General features: G+C 40.9%; 1 protein-coding gene across 3 annotated transcripts; it reads right to left on the reverse strand.

Annotated features, from left to right (window-relative positions):
* Positions 1–1,264: 1,264 nt before the first annotated feature.
* Positions 1,265–18,049, reverse strand: gtf3c1 (general transcription factor IIIC subunit 1). Of its 3 annotated transcripts, none has more exons than XM_073470920.1 (40): positions 17,744–18,049; positions 16,490–16,699; positions 16,137–16,313; positions 15,904–16,047; positions 15,709–15,805; positions 15,490–15,613; positions 15,015–15,194; positions 14,712–14,827; positions 13,711–13,763; positions 13,240–13,613; positions 13,056–13,115; positions 11,874–12,007; positions 11,664–11,779; positions 11,417–11,570; positions 11,126–11,229; positions 10,776–10,873; positions 10,344–10,640; positions 10,075–10,220; positions 9,795–9,892; positions 9,614–9,710; positions 8,450–8,633; positions 8,256–8,352; positions 7,612–7,744; positions 7,412–7,499; positions 7,074–7,129; positions 6,646–6,754; positions 6,404–6,546; positions 6,067–6,209; positions 5,904–5,988; positions 5,704–5,816; positions 5,520–5,579; positions 5,332–5,425; positions 5,030–5,202; positions 4,272–4,838; positions 3,961–4,100; positions 3,564–3,668; positions 3,192–3,484; positions 2,016–2,533; positions 1,723–1,909; positions 1,265–1,610 (listed from the first exon to the last, which is right to left on the reverse strand). In XM_073470920.1, exons 1-40 carry the CDS (start codon positions 17,962–17,964, stop codon positions 1,404–1,406), a joined length of 6,495 nt encoding a protein of 2,164 aa, XP_073327021.1. In that variant the 5' UTR covers positions 17,965–18,049; the 3' UTR covers positions 1,265–1,403. The 3 variants fall into 3 exon arrangements, with proteins under 3 accessions (XP_073327021.1, XP_073327013.1, XP_073327005.1); XM_073470912.1 differs by having other exon boundaries at positions 3,192–3,481; positions 7,074–7,132; XM_073470904.1 differs by having other exon boundaries at positions 7,074–7,132.
* Between the last annotated feature and the right edge of the window lie 1,560 nt (positions 18,050–19,609).

Below are 19,609 nucleotides of genomic sequence, written 5' to 3' on the forward strand. Positions count from 1 at the left end.
AGGTCTGCACATGAGAAACAAAACTGAAAAGTTTTGTAGAGGGAGTTTTGTGCTCATTATTCGTGTTGGAACAGATTCAAGTAAATAGTAAAAAGCAATTGTTCCTGAACTTCCCGGGGATCTTATCGCTCAGTTTCCTGAAAATCCTCCCTCCATTACTGGGCACATTCCAGTATAACTCGACAAATCTCTAACTTAAGGTCTCTACACCAATACTTGTAAAGTACTAACTGTGCTATGTTTTTCTAACCTTACTCTTGTGTTTGTAGGCAAAGGATGGCAGAACTTACAGGAGTAATCTTGGACATATTTTAGTAGTGAAAGGTGAAAGAACGGCAGGGCAAAGTGTCTGACTGCACCTAATTTTATGACTTCAGGGGATAGAAGGATACTGTATGTTAGTGATTAAAAAATAATCTGAACCACTTAATACCCGACTACAAAAACAAGCTCTACAGACACGAGCAACCAAACATCCTCAGTTGCCAACTAACTGCCAGAAAACTATCTAAAAGTGGATGGTTCACAATTTCAGACCCGTTTCTGGTCAAGCTGACCCTACTCCTTTTTACTTTGCAGACTTTGTTTTAATTTTGAAATATCTGCCTGGAGCCCAATAATACGATGGAGGTGAATGTTATCATGTTTGCAGAATTGTACCCAAAAGTCATTCTTGAGTAAAAGTAAAGATAAAGTGGTAAAAATTAAAGTTAACCATATGAATAGTACTTGAATAAAAGTCTTAAAGTATCTGATATGAACTGTACTTAAGCATCAAAATATATTTTCTGAGAATAAATGTACTTCAGGATTAAAAGATGATAATTGCTGATAAAATAAATAAATATAAAAATGCACAACTTTGGCTCTGATGCAGCATGTAAAAGTAACTAGTAAAGATATCAAAAAAATGTAGTGTGAGTAAAAGTACAATTTTGGCCTCCAAAATAAGAAAGAGAAAATGTAAATACTTGAGTACAAGTACCTCAAGTCCATATTCAGAGGGGTGACAAATAAAAAGGAAATCCTACAGTCTGAAAGTTTTTGACCACTAGCAAACATGGATGTAAACAATACAATTATCATTAGTAGTTTTCCATTAATATTAATGCATTAGAAAAAGTAATCTGCAAGACCGAGAAAAGTCAAGAATGTAGAATGTAATTTAATTGTTTTAATCATATAATACAAAAACAGGAACACCAGACAGAATTGAACTTTAAGACAACAAGAAACAAATATACAAATAAATCCTGTTCTGTAAAACCAGAAGTGAATCTGTCAAAGAACCTGACACATTGTAAAATAACATGATTTGTGTTTACTCAACTCAATTTGAGGCTTAAACTTCAAGCGCCTTATAATGTGATAACAATAATAATAATAATAATCCATGACTACTTTTAAGGTAGATTATAGTTCCAGTGGCGTTCGTTGGGCAACACCTGACTGAGCCGCAGGCAGCAGCTGATTGTGGGCTCGTAATACACCGGTTCCTCGAGCTTCACTTTCGTCTCACTTCTCGTCTGGGGCACGGAGCGGCTGAACAGCGAGGGTTTAGGTGCTTTGACAACAGTTTTCTTCGTCACGCATCCCATGTCTATGAGTGCCTGTGGAAGAGATCAGCAGCGTAAAATACAAGCTTTTTCACGTTATTCCTTGCTCTGAATCAGAATGAGAGTAAGCGTGTGAGCTCATGTAGTTGAGAGTATTTATGTTTACCTGCACCAGGTCCAGCACGGCCATCGGCTGCAACACATCTTTGTAATTTTCCACCAGCGTCTGCTGCGTGAGTCCGGGTCGGGACATGATGTAGTAAAGGACGGCCTCCAGCATGCCCTTACACACCGGCCGGTTCACACTCCCGTCAACCATGCGCCACGGCCGGCCGATGAAAGTCACACTTTCGCTGCGTGGATTAGAAGTTAGTGATGGAGACGGAGAGAATAAAGAGATGAGACACAGGAAAGGTGCAATTAACTACAATATGATAATGAGTCACAGTTTGCACTTACTCATCGTCACCAGCTGGTCCTGCTGGTGGAGAGGATGCTTCATCTCTTTCTTCATCTACACTGTCCTCTCGGGCTCTAAGCTCCTTCTCTTTCTCAGCTTCCACCTTCTCCTGACCTCCATTCTTCTCTCCTCCCTCTTCAGGTTGCATCTGCTTTCCTGTCTCCTCTTCTACATCCACCAGCTTGTCTTTACTTCCCTCATCCGTCCTCTCTTGTTGCTTTTTCCGCTGTTCTTTATCCAGTTTCTTTCTCGACACCCTCTCTTTCTCCTCTCCTTCTTGTTTGTCCGCAGCTGATTTCTTTGCTGCCGGTTCCTCTGTCTCTTGTGGGACTTCTCGCCTGCTTCTCTTGCGCATGGAGAAGATGTTATGCGGACTCTTGAGTTTGTCAGATGCGACACAAGACTGTGACCATGGTTTGGACTTGACAGTCAGCAGCCACGGATCAGCGTGCTGCACGAGCACCCAACGGGCTCCCAAACTCCCGACTTGTAACACCTGGCCTTCTTCTTTTAACTCCTGCGGCAAAAAGGGAGAAAATCAGATCAGGCAGAAACATAAAGGAAGAGGAAACTAGAAGAGTGATAGTTCACTAGACCTCCCCAAAGAGCAACTGTACAATCATTAGCAGTGACGTCCTTTCTGATCAAATACCAAGTAAAATCCAGGTGAAATCTCAGATGCCAAACAGGTTTTGTGGTGTTGCCACAGCACCTCTCAGTCCTCACACACATCACAAACAGCGTTGTTGTTCTGAGAACTGAAAAAGCTCCACACATGAGTCACTATCAATATCAACTTCCTGTCAGTGGCACCTTATGCACAGAGCTGTAATTCACATATGACTATGACAGGCTGAGTATTATTCCACTGGAGCCAACAGTTAAAATGGCTACACGGCTAAGCTAGCTCTTTTAGCCAAATTAGTTTACCTAGTTAATCATTATGACTAGATTTAACTACTGCTTTATTTGTGGTATGACAAAACTGACTTTTGGAAAAATTCAGTTTGGCTTAAGCTAAGGCTAACGGTGGCTATCTCTCTAGCTAGCTGTCACTCGATATAGCTTTTTTGTTGTCTTGTCTTGGCTATCTCTAATCTAAGTCTAGTAACTGTAGTTTGGCTTTTAGCTTTATTTTATAGTTACTGTACATTTTACATAGTGTTTATGCTGACCTTCATATACTCCTGCAGGCTCCTGCTGCATCCAGACTGAGGCTCCTTCAGGTGTGCGTGAGTCTCGTAGAGGTCATGTATATCCAAGCCATTCTCACCAGCTGCAGTCAAGCTCCTCCTGAGCTGCACACATGCTTTAATGTCCTGAGGAGTGTATCCTCTTTGCTGAATCAAACGCCAGTCACACTGCTTCACACTGGATGGAGAAGGGCAGGGTGGGGGGGTGGTGTTGGTGAGGCTGGAGGGCAGCAGGGATGGACCACACTTAGTCAAGTCCAACGGTGGAGAGTCTACTAAGGAAGAAAAAAGGGAAGAATTATATTTTGCATGTGAAACTATGTCTTTTCATGTCTTACATGCGTTGATACTTACCCTCCAATCTGAACAGGTGGTGAGCAGGTTTGTTGCGCAGTTGCAGCCTCATGATACACGACTCCACCACGATGTTATCGAGGGTGTTGAGGTTACGTCGTTTGACTAGAAACAAAAGTTTCACAAATCTAAATATGGTGGCAACTAACAATTATTTTCATTACAGATTGATCCATTTATTTTTTTTTATCTTTCTTTATCACATTAATTTTCACATTTAAGAAATTAAACCAGACATTGTTTGGCCTTTTTGCTTGATCAATGACAGAAACAATCAATTGTCTAATAACTTAATTGACTATTTGTTTGAGCTCTAAATCAAAACACATAAAAGAGCACACTTGTGTAAATCTAGAGTAGAAAACATTCATCTATCTAAAAAGTAAGTAAACTCTACCTATGCCAGGAGAGCAGTATCCCCGCATCATCAGGTAGTTGGTGTGTGACGCTTGATGTGCCTTCACCTCCAGTCCTTTTCTCCCCTCGAACTCCTCACCGTCATCATCGTCGTCATCCTCTTCTTCCAGTGCTGCCATACTGAAAAGCCACAGTTTAGCTAGTGAACACTTCAGTATTAAATAAACTTGCTGCAAATTACTGTCAAGGGTGCACAATATGCACAAACAATTTAATAATTTAGTGAGGCATTTACAGTCTAATAACACAACAACAACATAAAGTGATGTTGGTTCTTTGATTATAACTCACTTCTTGACGACATCATTGTTCACCATGCTGCTGTCCACTACAACAATCTGTTTAGGAATGGATATGTACACACTCAGCAGGCCCAGAGTCATCAGGCTGAGAGACACCACACAGGCTCCACCTGGAGAGTCCAGAGAGAACCCTAGCATGTCCGACACATCTGGAGGCTCTGCTGAAGCTCGCGGTGCTGCGTTTGAGGTAGCAGTTTTGGACAGGTGATCGTCTGTCTGCTCTCTGCTGGATGGAGGTTCAACAGACTCAGCTGTAGAGCAATCCTCTGGGGGGTTTTTCTTCTCTTCTTCCTTTGTGGAGTCATCATTTGCCTTCTCCGGTTGTACCTCTGGTTGACTCACTGATCTGCCACCTTCCTTCCCTTCACTTTGTATTCTTTTTCTTTCTGAACCCGTTCTTCTCTCTGTCACTTTCTCCCCGTTCTCAGACCTGTACTCCGTTTCTTGGTGGAACGCAGTGACAGGTTTGTCGTCTCCGGTCCTGTTGTTGATTAGACTCCTCAAGAAGCGGAAGGAGTCGGTGCACAGTAGGTGAGGAAAACGTGTCGAAAAACACCTGCGAGGAAGGTGGAAGTGTGAGGGACGTGGTCAAAATGTAAGGATTCAAATACTACTGCTAACAAACAGAAGACTAATGGCTTTTTAAACAAATATTTCCAGGAGCTTAACTCAGGAACAAGGAGATAACATACATTAAACACAAGTAATCTGAGTATTCACAGTATCACAGTATTCCCTCAGGTGTACCTGTAGTAGGACTGGGATAGCTGGTAGGACATTGGCAGGATGGGGAGCGCTCGGTTCTTCTTCGGCCCAAACGGCTGATGGACTCGACGGCGGTTGACCAGACCTCTCTTCCTGCACTGTATGAACACTTGGCACAGCAGCTCCTGGTTGTACTTACTGTACAACTGGAAGGTCTGAGAGAATAAAAATGAATAATCAGAGGTTTGTGTTTGTTTTGTATCTGCAAATGTCAATGTGGACACTGTGGATACATTTTTATTTACCTTAGCATTTAGTCTAGATTTTTGTGTCTGTGACTGTACCTGAAAGGATCTGGAGGACTTCATCTGGCTGTTGGTCATGACCAGCGTGCTCTGGATCAAGTTTTCTAACACTATGGCGTGAATGTCTTCTGTGCTGCAATTGAGACACACAACCAAACAATTAACTGCTTCCATAAAAACTGACATTTAATCAGAAGGAAAAAAAAAAAAAAGAAATCAATCCTCACCAGTTGAGGGTGTCTCTGTATGACATCTGACTGTTACAGTCTATTGCTGCAACTCTGAACCTGTAACACACACACACACACACACACACATACAGCAATGCATTACACTTACAATTGCATGTAGCTTCTTGTCCCAGCCATGGGTGCTCGTCTAAAGTCAGCACATCAAACCTCGTCATCTTACCGTGAGAAGAGCTGCTGTTTTGTGTCAGGCACCGTCAAATCACCAGGGTTCAGAGCGGTGCTGAACTTCTGCCTGAGCAGCCGGACGTACTCAGAGAACACTTTCGCACAATCCTTAAACAAAATATGAAACTGTCAACTTCAACTTTTCAGAAACAAACAAAAAGAGCAACAATAACATCAACAAAACCTACAACACACCTCTGGATTGTCTGGATCAGCAGGTTTCTTTTCCTCTAACACCCTCATCAGAGGTTTGTCCTGGTGCACCTCAGCCAGACAGATCCTGAAGCACATAGATGATGAATAAAGCTGCATGTTTGTGTGTAAAAGTGTGTGTTTTTATTATGTGGACTGTTCCTACCTGTAGTTCAGGAGCGTCTGAGGGTTTTTGAGGATGTATCTGGTGCGACGTCCGACAGCGACAGAGGTTTTATCCACGGACATCTCAAACTCTGCGTGGAGCAGGTCTCTTACCCCACAGTAAGGTATGAAGGGCCTTTTTAACTGCAACACATGAAACAATACAAACAATTGTGAACATACAAAAGTCATTATTATTATTTTGAAAAGTAGTCTTCTGTTTAATTGGCCATAACCAGTAGACACAGGCCGATGTGATGAGTGAGATGGTGGTTGCATGAAGGAAAGGGTGAGAAGCTCAGTTTAGACAACATTACTTCATGCATTTGTGTGCGTACCTTGCTGTTGAGCAGGTGTGAGGCCACGCTGCAGAGCATCATCAGTGAGTCCTCCTGAATTGACCAGTAGACTCTCTGTCTGGTCATCATCTTCAGAGCCTTGTGGTCTGCCTCGTCATGGGCAGGAGTGCGTTTCTTCGGCTCTTAAAGACAAATAACAAGCACACAAATAAAAAAATGCACACAATCTGTCAGCTTGAGTCCATGACTCACATGCATGAATTTAAATGCTCACAATTTACCTTTTCTCTTCTTGCGAGGGGCCTTGACAACTTCCTTTTTGCTTCTCTTCCTCTTCTGTCCCTTTCCTCCGACCACCTGCTGGTTTCTGGTCGCAGGCTCTACATCCATCTGGTTACCAACACACAAAAACAGGACATATTGTTTGAAAAAAATAATTTTTGAAGATTAAGTCATGTAGACATCTTCTAGGAAACACCTAAAATAAAAATATGAAACTGAAAATAAGAATAATATGGGACCTTTAAAGAAACAGATATGAAAAATGTAAGAATCTCTCATCGCCAATTCATTAGGTACAAAACAAAAGTTACTTTTGACCAATGCAATACATAATGCAACACAGTTCAACACAAACTACATCCTGTAATGATCAAAGTTAATTAAGTGGTAACTAAACATGGTAGAATAAAATTGATGGAAGTCATACCTCCACATTTTCTTTAAATGGTCGCTTGGTAGTCAGATAACGACGTGTAGTGGATCCTGCTGTTACACACAGACATTAAAAGTATATAACTGAGCAGCAGGAACACAGTGACAGTTTGCAAGTTAACACTGAAGCCAAGTTTAAAGGGTAATTTTGTAGGAAACATAAGAGTGTGCCACAACTCCTAAGAAAGAAAAAACCCCAAACAGTAAAAGCAGCACAATGACGGCATCAACAGCACTGAGAATCATATATTAAACTCGTATCCTTTCATCTTGATGTTGAGGCTGAATAAAGTGTTTAAGGAGAGAAATTCAATATGTTCAGCAGCATCTCACCAGCTGTCAGTGCCATCCTCAGAGCATTTTTACTCAGCAGGCTCTTCAGTCTGATTTTATTCTCCTTCGACTCTAAACCAGTTGGGAGCTAAAAAAAAACAAAATAAATACAAACAAGAAAACAAGCATATACATGAGGCCACATTATATGTTGTCTATGCACCATATACACATGTTCAACCTGTGTTTTGTGTACATACTCTTTTGCAAGACAGGAGGTGATTGGTCCAAAACCAGTTGCGTTTAAGATGACCAAAGAATTCAGAGTCCAGACCTCCTGCTCCTTTACCGTCTCCGGGTAACGACCCGTCGTCACACACTTCACGACTGCCCCTGAGGGTGTGTACAGATGCACATATACATCAGTGCTACAGTATTTTTGACCTGGTTATTCTTTTGCGCGAATTTAAACTCTGGACTGAGGAGACGCTGCATAAAGTCCAGCTCTCAGATCTTTACACTGGCTTCCTGTTTGTCTAAGAGTTGAGTTAAAATAACACAGTTGGTTTATAGAAGCCCTGAATGGTTTATTTTCTGAACTGTGCAGACCTCTCAGATGATTGAGATCAGGTCTGTTTCTGTCCCCAGAGACAAAACTGAACATGGAGAGGCAGTGTTCAGTTTCTATGCACCACATATCTGGAACAAACTCCCAGAAAACATCAAATCTGCTCCAACTCTCTACTTCTTGATTTGTCTTTTCAGCTTTTTTTTTATTTTTTATTTTCTTTGAATTTTCTCTTTTTAAAACTCTACTTAGGTGCGTCTTTCTATATTTATATTTCCCTGTGTTTCTTCTTTATATTTTATGCTTTGCCTCACAGAGAAATCTCACTCCACCTACTTGAGCAGGTATGCCAATCCTATGAACACGTTGCGTTCATGAACGAAGGAAGGATCAGCTTCCTCCTCTGTGACATTTCTCTTGCTGCGGATGACCCCTGGAAAAAATAGAAACAAAGAGAGGAAATTTTCCAGTTTGCCGGTGCTGCCAGTGACTCTGCTTTTATGTGTGTATGTTTGTGTGCACGCATGTACCCAGTGGTGTATTGAGGCAGACACACATCAGGTCAAACCAGTAGTTTTCCACATCTTCAGCAGTGTTGAATGTGTACTGGCGCTTCTCGAACGGTTTGTCAGGTGACTCTGTGACCAGCCAGTAGTGCGGCTCAGCCTGGGTGGTGTCAACAATGGTGGCATTGCGCTTCAGGTACAAAAACACCTGGATCAATGTAGATATGGAGAAAACAAGATGGAAAGAGAATTAACTTCATTTGATTTCATGTGATCAAGAACCTCTGTTTGATGTGATATACTGAACATACATTTATACATATTGATCGTCCCTGTGCTTTTTGAGGACATGAGGTGAAGCCTCTTTTCATTTTGGTGTTTATTTCTTTTCCAAAGTCAACTCCTCCTCTTCTTTTTAAGTTTTTTTCTTTGTTCTGAAAGTGAAAGCGTTTCTACAAAAAATATTGAACTCTTTTTTCCCCCTCCACAACTGTTTCTGCTTTATCACAGATTTGTTTCTTTTTCCTTGACAATCTTTCCTTTCTGAACTTCATGTTACTTCTATGTTTTAACAGTTGTTCTGTTTCTGTTTTATAATAAGGGGAATAGGAAACACATGCTGTAAGTTAGGTAATTATGATTTTCAAAAAAACATCAAATTGAAATTATTTTGACTGATATTTGAAGGAATGATCATTTTTACATCGTTATTCTCATTTTCATTAAAAAACATATTAAAAGTGTTATGTTGTGATTTTTGCTGGGATGTGTAATATATGAGGTGTAGGCCAGGGCATCTACAGCACCATGATATTTGATTTAAAATTGTATTTTGACACATAATACGCCTTTAACAAATATTGCACTTTTGCAACATGAAAATCATAATAGTGATTTTGATAACATTTTGATTAATTGTTCAGTTCTACTGTAAATACTTACAAATATTACATTTAGCATGTTTTGTAGCTACTTTAACACCAAATATCAAGAGAAAAAACAATGATAACATTTGTATTCAGGCATGTTTGTCCCTCTTTCAAACATCATGCAAATATTTGTGTATTTAAAAGGATTAATAGTAGACAAAGAAAATGATGGGATCAGAGCAGCAGTCAGATGACGAAAGTCTATTCTTTCTCTGTGGCGTTTCTCTGGCAGACTTGACTTGATATTGTGACTGCATACCTGGTCTTTCTCCTTGAACTTCTCCACAGGACCAAACTGCAGCAGACCCATGTAGACCAACTTCTGCAGGTTCTCATGAAATGTGAAGATGTATTTCCTGATTTAAAGAACACATAAATACTCAATTTACAATTACAGTTATGATGAGTTATAGAGAAAAGCGAGAGAGGAAGTAAGTCACCGTCTGTAAAGCAGCTGTCTCTTCATCTTGGCAGGCAGCGCCCGGACAAGATAGTGTTGCTTCACAGGGTCGTTGAGAAATTCCTCCATTCCATCCACCTGTGCACACAAGTCAGCAAACATGCTTTTACAAACTGAACATGAAGTGGGCCATTAACAGTATCTCATGTCTATTTATCATGTACACCTGTACCTATCAGACACAGGCTGCTGTCAGAGACGGTACCTGAGGATCATGGGAGGGACTGCGTAATGTCCTGCATAACACAATGTGTGCTCACCTTATAATTGATCTGTGTGATCTGAACAAAGACAGAGAGAGGCAGGCAGAGGAGCAGGTCGCCAATCATCGCCCAGCCGCTGCCAAACTCCTTCTGTACACGGACAGGAGGTATGAATCTCTTCCACGAGTCTTCATCAGCAAACACTATCAGAGACAGTTAGAAGATTACGGAAAAATCACGCTGATTAGTTGGTAAAACAATCAGTTTGATATAACAGTATGTAGAACTGATCCACTGGCATTGATTGACTCATGATGCTCTCTAACCTTTCAAATTAGACTCAGTGTGACGAGGTATTGATTCATCCTTCAGCTCCTCCTCTTCATCACCAGATGATGTCACATCCAAGTTAGGCAAAGTAGAATCTGCTGTTTGTGGGTCCACGGGGCCGTCATCAGGATCAGAACTGCTGGGGTTAGTTGCTGCTGTTTGACTGGTCGAGTTGGAGTCATCAGAGTTTTGTCTGTGTGGGTGCCCGTATAGCAGGTACCAGAGGAAGTTATGAATAACACGCAGACGAGGCATCTTAGGCTGGAAGCCAAGTGTCTTCCCCAGTCCGCGAACTATGAAAACAGAGAGAGAGAGGAGAAAAATAACAAAACAGTAGGTACAATAGGGGACAAAGATGCCCCCTAACAGAGGGGAAAGGAGTCTAACTTGCAGGACCTGAAAGACTCTACTGTACTGTCAAAGAGAACCTGTTTCAGGCTTGAACTCGTCGTCCTTTGATTTCTTTCTGTTGTTCCTTGTCATCTTGTCATCTTGCTCTCTGGCTTTCTCCTCAGCGTGCTGCAGACTGAGGGAAAGAAGGGGACGCTTAAGAAACAGCCGAAGATAAAAGACAAGTCCTCAATCTATACTACAGTAAATCAGGACTATGTAGGCAGAACATTTACACTGAGAAACAGACTAAATTGAGTAAAAGAGTAGGAGAGAAGAGAGAATCTGACTATAAACCTTACCACAATATTGGGATGACCACTGAACAAACAAGTACGACTCCAACATTTCTCACAGGCTTATTTTCAAGTGTTTGTTTTGTGCTCACCGTACAGCTGTGTAAGAGCTGGAGATTTTGAAGCGGACCTGTTCAATGACTCGATTCACTATGTCATCGTTGGGCTGAATGGACGGATGTACGACCATCTCGACCTGGGGAAGAAGGAGGAGGAGCAGAAGACGATGGAGGAGAAGCAGCAGGAGAAGAAGAAGAAGATGAAAGACAAGGAGAAGAAGAAGAAGATGGAGAGGAAGAACTTTTTTAATCCCCAAGGGAAGTTCAACCACAGGCAGTGGATGAAAATGTAACCAACCATCATGGTGTGATGTGTACATTTACCTTCTTGGTGATCCCATCCTGTATGATAGTGGTATTGTAAAGCTTAAGCAAGCCTTCTCTAGACAGACTGTGGACGAGACGTAAAATAGTCTTCTTGCAACACTTTGAGCTGAATCCATCCTGCTTCTCTTCATCATTGATCATCTTCTGTAGCCTGCAGAAAGATGGCATGTTGATATATGTGTTTGCTCTCTTACTGTATGGCAGAATGCTTTGAAACTAGCTGATAACTTTAAGACAAACTGACGGGAATAGTCCCTCGATGATTTTGAAGTTGCGGACAGCCTCAACGATCAGGTTCTTCCTCCTCAGCAGGCGGTACGTCTCATGAGACCGCTCCATAGACTTTTTACATCTGGGGGTCTGAAGGAGGTGGATTGAACCGTTACTTTCATCTCAAAACAGCTGGAACAAAACAGTCAATAACAAAACACTGAAATCATCCCATCAGACTGACCAGCTGACCGTCGTCCCTAACTTCCACCACGTTGTTTTCGGCTGGGTTATCATCTGCATTCAGTGGCTCTCTCTGAGGCAAAGGGCTGGCAGGAGTTGAGGTGATTTCTCTCTTCTCCTCAACGAGAACTTCTCCTGATAGAGGAGACATTTTGAATCAAATATGATTGCACAGAACAAAGAAAACACAGACATAATATATATATATAAATAAATAATATATATATCCATCATCTATACTGCTACTGCTAATAATACTGCTACGAAGTTTTAAGTGAAATAACGCCTAGCAAATGCCAGTTTTTGTCTTCTATAAAACAAGGTCTCATATGGCCTTTTTTTAAAAGACATAAGTAGGAGAGATGATAAAGATTAATATAAAAAAAAATCTGCATTATTTTAATATCAGCATGTACCTCCATTTAGTAATGGCTTCAATGCTTATGCGTAATTGTCAGCCGACTCTGCAGTTCCTCTAACTTCTATGGATCGTTAGAGTGTGTTTCAGCTCACGATTTTGGTTTCACAGCTCACAACTTTACTGTTTTGCTCAGTATTGTTTCTATATTTAGAAGAAAACCTTTAAAAACAAACAAACAAGGTACAATAACTGTTCAGCACCACATTGAATAATATAATGGAGCATTTAGCAGCTCAGGAGCCAGATATTTTCCACAGGAGTTGGTCATCTAATGGAAAAAAACACAACTTCAACTCAATGATAATGTTGCTCCGTATCTGTGACGTGTAAAAAAGGTTGTTCATGTCGACTCGCTGCCCAAAAACTCAGGAATTACAGGTTTAAGATTTGCTAATTTTCAGCAGCAGTATTTGCAAGACAGACAACAAAATAAAAAGTTTTTTTCAAAGTCAGACTGCTGGTGAAAGTTAGCTATAGCGCAGCTGTTTAAACCCCTTCCTCCAGAGGATTCAGCACTGCTGACAGTTATTCTACTCATCATCGCATCTTGTATGAAACGACTGAGAAAGATGTGATACTGCAGGTGTTGGTTTCTTTTTATTTATAAAGGCCCTTCATGTCAACATGACATTTTACATAACTTCCTTATCAAACTGATCCCATTGTCATTATTTGACCCATTCGAGGGACTGTTAATGCTCAAAGTCCGGCGGGAGCACAATTTAATTAAGGTCAAATATATGATTCAATGAAAAAAATTACCTGCTTTGGATTCTGACTCTGAATCGGGTGTCGTGGCTTTGCTGCAGGCTGGGGTTTCACCTGAGTGATGGCAGAAAATAGAAAAGTGGGACCTCATTAAGGTCATTAAACCAAGACTGGATGTGAATTTAGCTCTTAAGAGTCCTTTTCAAGTAATAACTGCAAAGGTTTAATGAGTACTCACATTCATCTGGTGTAGGCTGTACAATGGGAGTCTCAGGTTGGGTCTGTTTAGATCTACTTTTCCTCCCTGCTGTGTTTCTTTTTGCTCCTGACCTTCTTCCTTTACCTTTGTCTCCATCCAAGCCTTCATCTGCTGGATCCACATCTCTATCACCACACGTCTGCCCAGCCTCCTCCGGATCTTTGTTTCCTCCTCCACCTGCTTTCTGAGTCTTCTTCGCTGCGGGAGTTTTCTTTGCCGTTTTCTTTGAGGTTGATGGAGTTTTAGGGGCGGCAGGCGCAGCGTCTGAAGTCTGTGGTGCAGAGGAGTACAGAAGCTTCTTCCGTTCCTGCTCCTTAGCAAACAGTTGGAGTTGATCGCTCACACCCACACACCTGTAAGCAGCAGCGAGCGGAAGAGTAGTTGGTATACAAGGATTCGACATGACATGGTGTTAAAGTAAGAATTTGGAAATCTACATTAGATACACACTTATGGCTGATATATTTTGTGGTCCTCTGCCGACCAACATCCTCCATGAATCCCTGCAGGAGGAAAGACAACACACACATAAAAATGAGTAGATGTTTACAGTAGCCATGTTTCAATAGACTTATTCTGATGTGCATTTCGAAAAGTTTAGAGTTTAAAAGAGAGACTGAAGTAAAAGATATTAAAAAAGTTAGGGAAAAGGGAAAAAAGAAAAGAAAGGCGAACTCGTCTCCTGGCCACTGGAAGGGACTCAACTGCCTATTCTTAGTGAGTGTACCTGCTTTTAAAAACCTGCATATACATGGTGATTTTGGTGTTAAAGTGGTATACAAGTCAGGGGGTCATCAAAGTCATTGGGATTCATCCTCTGGGGACGATGAACATCAAAATGTAAACAATTTCAATCAAATCCATCTAATGGATGGTCAGATATTTGAGTCTGGACCAGCTGACTGACCGACATTACCAGTCACCAAAACTGTGAAATTAAGGCAGCATTCATTAAAGGACAGAACATCTGGGTACTCACTCGAGGCATTTTAGCATTAGCAGCCTTATCGAAGATTAAAATGGTAAGTTTATTGCCTTCAGCTCACCACAAAAACAAGTTATAAACGCAGACACCACTGTCAACTCAAACAAACAGATCCATAAGCTGCCTATCCGAAGCCAACCTTTGACAATCTATATCAGATCACCATCAGATCTGGTGAACATCTCAACATTTTAAAGAGGAAGGGTTTTCTTTGTGGTGTCTGACCTCTGGTAGAGGTCATGTGGGTGGGACACATAATCATATCCGACAATTGAGAGTGTGCTGCACACATGACTGCATTCACGTACTAACATCCCTTTATGTAAGACATTTTTGCATTCACTCTGACTGCACATAGACAACTCTAACAGACTTTTAAGAGTGCTTTTGGAAGGGAGCAAATTTATTTTGGCAAGAAAATAATGTTTGTACATTGGAAACTTCTTATTTAAAGCCTGGGTCTTACCTTAATTATACCATCCCTCTCCAGCCGCCGGCAGAGCATACGAGACTCCAGCTTACCGACGTTCATCCTCAAGCCGATAGCACTCTTAGGGATTCCCCTTGTACCACAGGATAATACTGCGGTACAACAAAACAGACACAAATTAGACTTAAACTAGAGGAACTGGAGTTGAGAAGTTGGAGCTGAGAGCAGAGCCAATGCGTTCAAATATGCGGCATAGAGCCCGAAACTAACAAACATACAAAAACATAAAAAATGTATCATTTTATTTGCCTGACACACAGTGAAAGTGATCAGACCTACCAATGTGATAGGCCTGTGACAGGACATCAGTCTCCATGATTCTCCCCTCTGAAGGGACAGCTCTTCTTCTCGCCTCATTGTCGTAATCTTCCTCATCGTCATCATCATCGTCATCATCGGCTACACTCTTCCCCGTGTAAGGCTTTAGCAATTTTACACAACGGATGAGCACTTTATCTCCTGGAAAACAAAGTGAAATAATGCAGTGCATTTGTTAGGCAAATACAAAGCTGAATATAATCACCCCAAAATTGTACAACACATCAGTTGAAGTAGTAATGGTGACATTAGCATCTTTTAAATCTGTCTTTACTATCACTAAAACGTAATAATAAAATGAACAAATAAATTTATTTTTGTATGTATACTACGATAATAAAGTATTGTTATTTGAGCATATCATTTAGATTGGTGAGATTAGCACATACTATATTATTCTGTGCTTATGTGTACTGGTGCTTCAGTGGTATATTACCTTTTTTGTTTGTGCAAGGCCCGGCACTGGGATCCAGTTCCTCCAGTGGGTACTGGATATATTCAACCAACTTGGCAGCTCGCATGTATTGAAGAACACGTTTGAAAGAACGCTCATTCACGTTCTGCAAAACAAAAAAAACACAACATCCTCATACTTATTACCACGAATGGAAAGACAAACACACTTAGAGAAACACAATGACAGAGAGATACTCACAAGATATTCTCTGAGCACCATCAAAGTGGTCATCTGGACAGGGGACTGCTGGAGATAGTTGGACACTTTCTCCATTAGAATGTCATACTTGCTCCTCCTGAAAGAGCAGAAGAAAAACGTTGAGAAAAATTTCTCCAGCAGAGACAAAAAGGGAGGGAGTGGGACCGACAGAGAGTACCCAGACCATGAACAGACCTGTTCACATGGAAGCGTTTGAGCATCAGGAGAATGGAGTGCTGCTGCTGTCCTGAATTCACTCGTGTGCAGTGAGACTGCATGCTGATGAGTCCATGTTTGACAAGAGACTTCCTCATGTAGTGCAGCTTTCGAGCATCGATCCTGTTGAAACACAATACTGGCAGTTACACAGTGAACATCGACACGGAGCAGCAACAACACTGCGCTAAACGACTGTACGAGTCTCCTACTTGAAGGAGCATCCGTGCAGATCTCTCTGTAGCTCTCCTTGCCATCGAGCTCGGCCCACTCTTTCCAACACACAGTAGGAGTCGTCGTTGAGTTTCAAATCAGGATCGCTCTCGCTACCAATCAACGTCCTGAACCGTAGCGCCTGAGATGCCACGACAACAAGCTTTCGGCCATATCTGAGGAGGAACGTGTCAGAAAGGAGGGGGGAAATGTGAAACATAAGACAAATATACAGGTGCACCTGACTTAAAAAAAACAAAACATTTCAGAGCTCCCTTTGGTTCTTCTAAAATGTATTAACCAAATAAAGTTTGTGGTGGCATGCATTTGTTATCAATCAAAGTCTACACACCTTTCAAAAGCCTCCTGCAAGTTGACTAATGGGGTGAGGGACTCGGAGCGGACATTTTTTGTGACGTCTGTCCTCTGTTTGAAGAGTGCACATGAGCCCTGTATCCCCTCCTTGTTTTCTTGAACCATTGAGATCGGGTAGACATCTTTCCTTGTGTCGGAAAACCTCTGTGTTGTTTCAATGCCTGTTTCTGGGTCGATGTGTTTAAACCTGAAAACAAACACAAATCAAAGTCAGGGCTGGACTCTAGTACAAAGAGGCACTTAGAAGACACAAAATATCCTACAATGTGCGATGAATTAAAGCTGCTGTAAGCGATATGTTTATATATGGAAGGGAAACTATTCCAACAGTAATCACTGAGTTGGTCAGTAACCCATGTCTCTCCTCCCAACACCCGGGCGGTAAAAGAGAAGAAAAGAAGACATTTTCTTTTATCAATGCCCATCAGGACAGAGACCTTCACAAAGGGACGGTCCTGTCTGCTTGTGAACGTCTCTGAGTTTGTGTGGTGACGTAGTGAAGAGGGAGGGGATCGTGAACAGACAGGAAGTTAGGTAAAACGATGACAATGCTTACAGCTACTTTAAGTAAAATAAAGGCACCTTTAACTTTGTACTTGACTCGACTAAACTGACACATTGCAGTTTGTTTACAGGTCTTAGGGAGTACTACTGCATGTGTGAAAATGTGTAGAATAAAGCCTTTTGTGGTTCCTGAGGAAGCTGCATGTTTTCTGATAAACTGCCTCCAGTAATGACGCTCAGTGTCTAAGTTGCATTGTGGGTAATGGAGGCACCTGGTTTTACAAAGGAAGAAGAACAGGTGGAATAAAATGAGGTGATATCTTTGGTTCTGCTGTATAGTACTTTGATTATTTGTTTGTTTTAACCGTCCATAATGAGTCTAACATTGATATAGGAGTGCAATGCTAGAACTGCCTACATTACCCACAATGAGTCTTGGCCACAAAGCGTGACATCACTGGGGGCACATTATCAGATCATGTGCAGCTTCCTTTGGAGCCACAAAAGGCTTTACACCACATGTTTCACATATGCAGTGGTGCTCTGCAAGACCTGTAAACAAACTTTAATGTGTAAAACTGGTGGAATTAAACTTTAAGTGGACCTCATAAACTGGCAGCTGGGTGTGTTTCTGTGGATTATCTTAAAAAACCAGGAAATATTTCGGGGTTAAGTGTGGGAAAATCATTGTATTTGTTTTGTCATCATGACACCGGTCTGAACTCACCTGTCAAACAGCTCAACATCCTCTCTCTCCTGCGGGAGCTGATATAACTTCAGGTCGGTGTTGTTGATAAGCGACTTCCAGATAAGCTCCTTGGTGCAGTCGTCGAGCTTGAGTGGAAACGCGGGCTGTCTCCCTTCGAGTCGTATCCACAGAGAGGGAATAGTTATTCCGTCCAGTCCCTCCAGAGCCACTTCATCCGCAACTATACTCAGCGGATCCATGACATGCCACCGGCGAGGCTAACGCTGTCGGCGAGCTAACATGCTAGTCCTGCTAGCTCAACAACAACAACCAACTAGCTAGCAGCTCGTGTGCTCCTTCCGGTCTCATAAATTCACCGGCTTTTAAAAACAAGTTTTTCGGCGTACTGAGTTTCTTTCAGGGTCAAATAACAGCGGTAGATAAAAAAAGTAATAAAAAGAAATACTTGTTTACAAAATGCTTCCGCCAAACACGCTTTACAACGCTATTTACGTGCTGACGTCAAGTTTCAACTTTGACCTCACGTCGTACGTCCTTTTCAAAACTAACAAAATCCACAAGATGGCGTCCAAGCGCAGTTTTTCTGACTTATCTTCATGGACGCATTTACATACATTATTTTATTATTTTGAACAGGCACAGAAGCTGGATGTTTGTCACATGGATATTCCTACATATTATGATAATAATAATAAAAAAAATATATAAAAAACATTGGCTTTGCTGTACAATTTCTCCTTAGTACTGCTGCTTTTCTCGAGCATCTTCCTTGCCCTACACTTTGGGCTAAATAACCATCTTACAATAAATCAAATACAGGGTTTTTCTGATTACATTTTTCTTAAATACTTTTTATAATTACTACTGGATATAAATAATAACAGCCTTTAAAATTAAAAGGCTGTATCTTTATCTAAAGCTTGATTATTCAGGAATAAAACCATGTATCAGTCATGCCTGAGAGTTACTTCAATACCCTCTAGAATCACATTAGGACCAATTAATAAATAATAATCTCAACTCAAGATCCACTTTACAGCTTTTTCCAAAGCTTTCAACTGTATCATATGGTCTACATCAGCAGAGATAAACCTATTGATGTGCAAGTAGAATGTACATGTCTTATATTTTTATTATTCTAGCTTATATTATATAGTTTTTATTTTTCTGCATATTTTCTAAGAATTTTGAATGGGACCAGCTGTACTGCAAGCAATTTCCTCTCGGGGATCAATTATTGATGTGGTCCATTCACTGATGAAGATCATGTTATTTGGCTAAAAGCTACAGAAAAGGCTTGTAAGTTGAGTTTTAATTGTTTTGTTAAAATCATCAGCCCTTTAAACTTCAGCATCTATCATTCTTACATTAAAAGACAAAGTAACACTTTTCATTTGCTTACTAAATAACGTGTGTTTTCTGTGTGCACGTTGCGTCACTTGGAGAAGAAAAGTCTATTTGAGGCTCTCTCCAAGTACACTTATAGTTAAATTGATTTTGATGCATTATAGGTAAACATTTCTATATTATTGTTTAATGACATCCAGATCCACATCCATAAGCGTGCATTATGAGCAGGGTGGAAGGTTTTCAGATCCTTTACTGTGGTAGAAGTAGCAGTAACACGATATGAAGGTGAAAGAAGTAACATGTAAAAAGTCCTCCCTTCAAATTTGTAGAAAAGTAAGAGTACTTTTGTGTTAACCGCAAAATATACTAACACGGCATTTAATTGTGTTTAACCAATTTGAACTACACTATGACTCAGTGGTTTCATTAACAGCAATGCAACTATGTTTATGTTGATTATATTGTTGTAATCCTTTTGCAAATTTGAATCTATCTTTTATTTGACTGCTGTAGAGTAAAAAATACACTATTTAT

This window comes from Pagrus major, chromosome 1 (genome assembly GCF_040436345.1).
Source record: "Pagrus major chromosome 1, Pma_NU_1.0".
Classification (NCBI taxonomy): domain Eukaryota; kingdom Metazoa; phylum Chordata; class Actinopteri; order Spariformes; family Sparidae; genus Pagrus; species Pagrus major.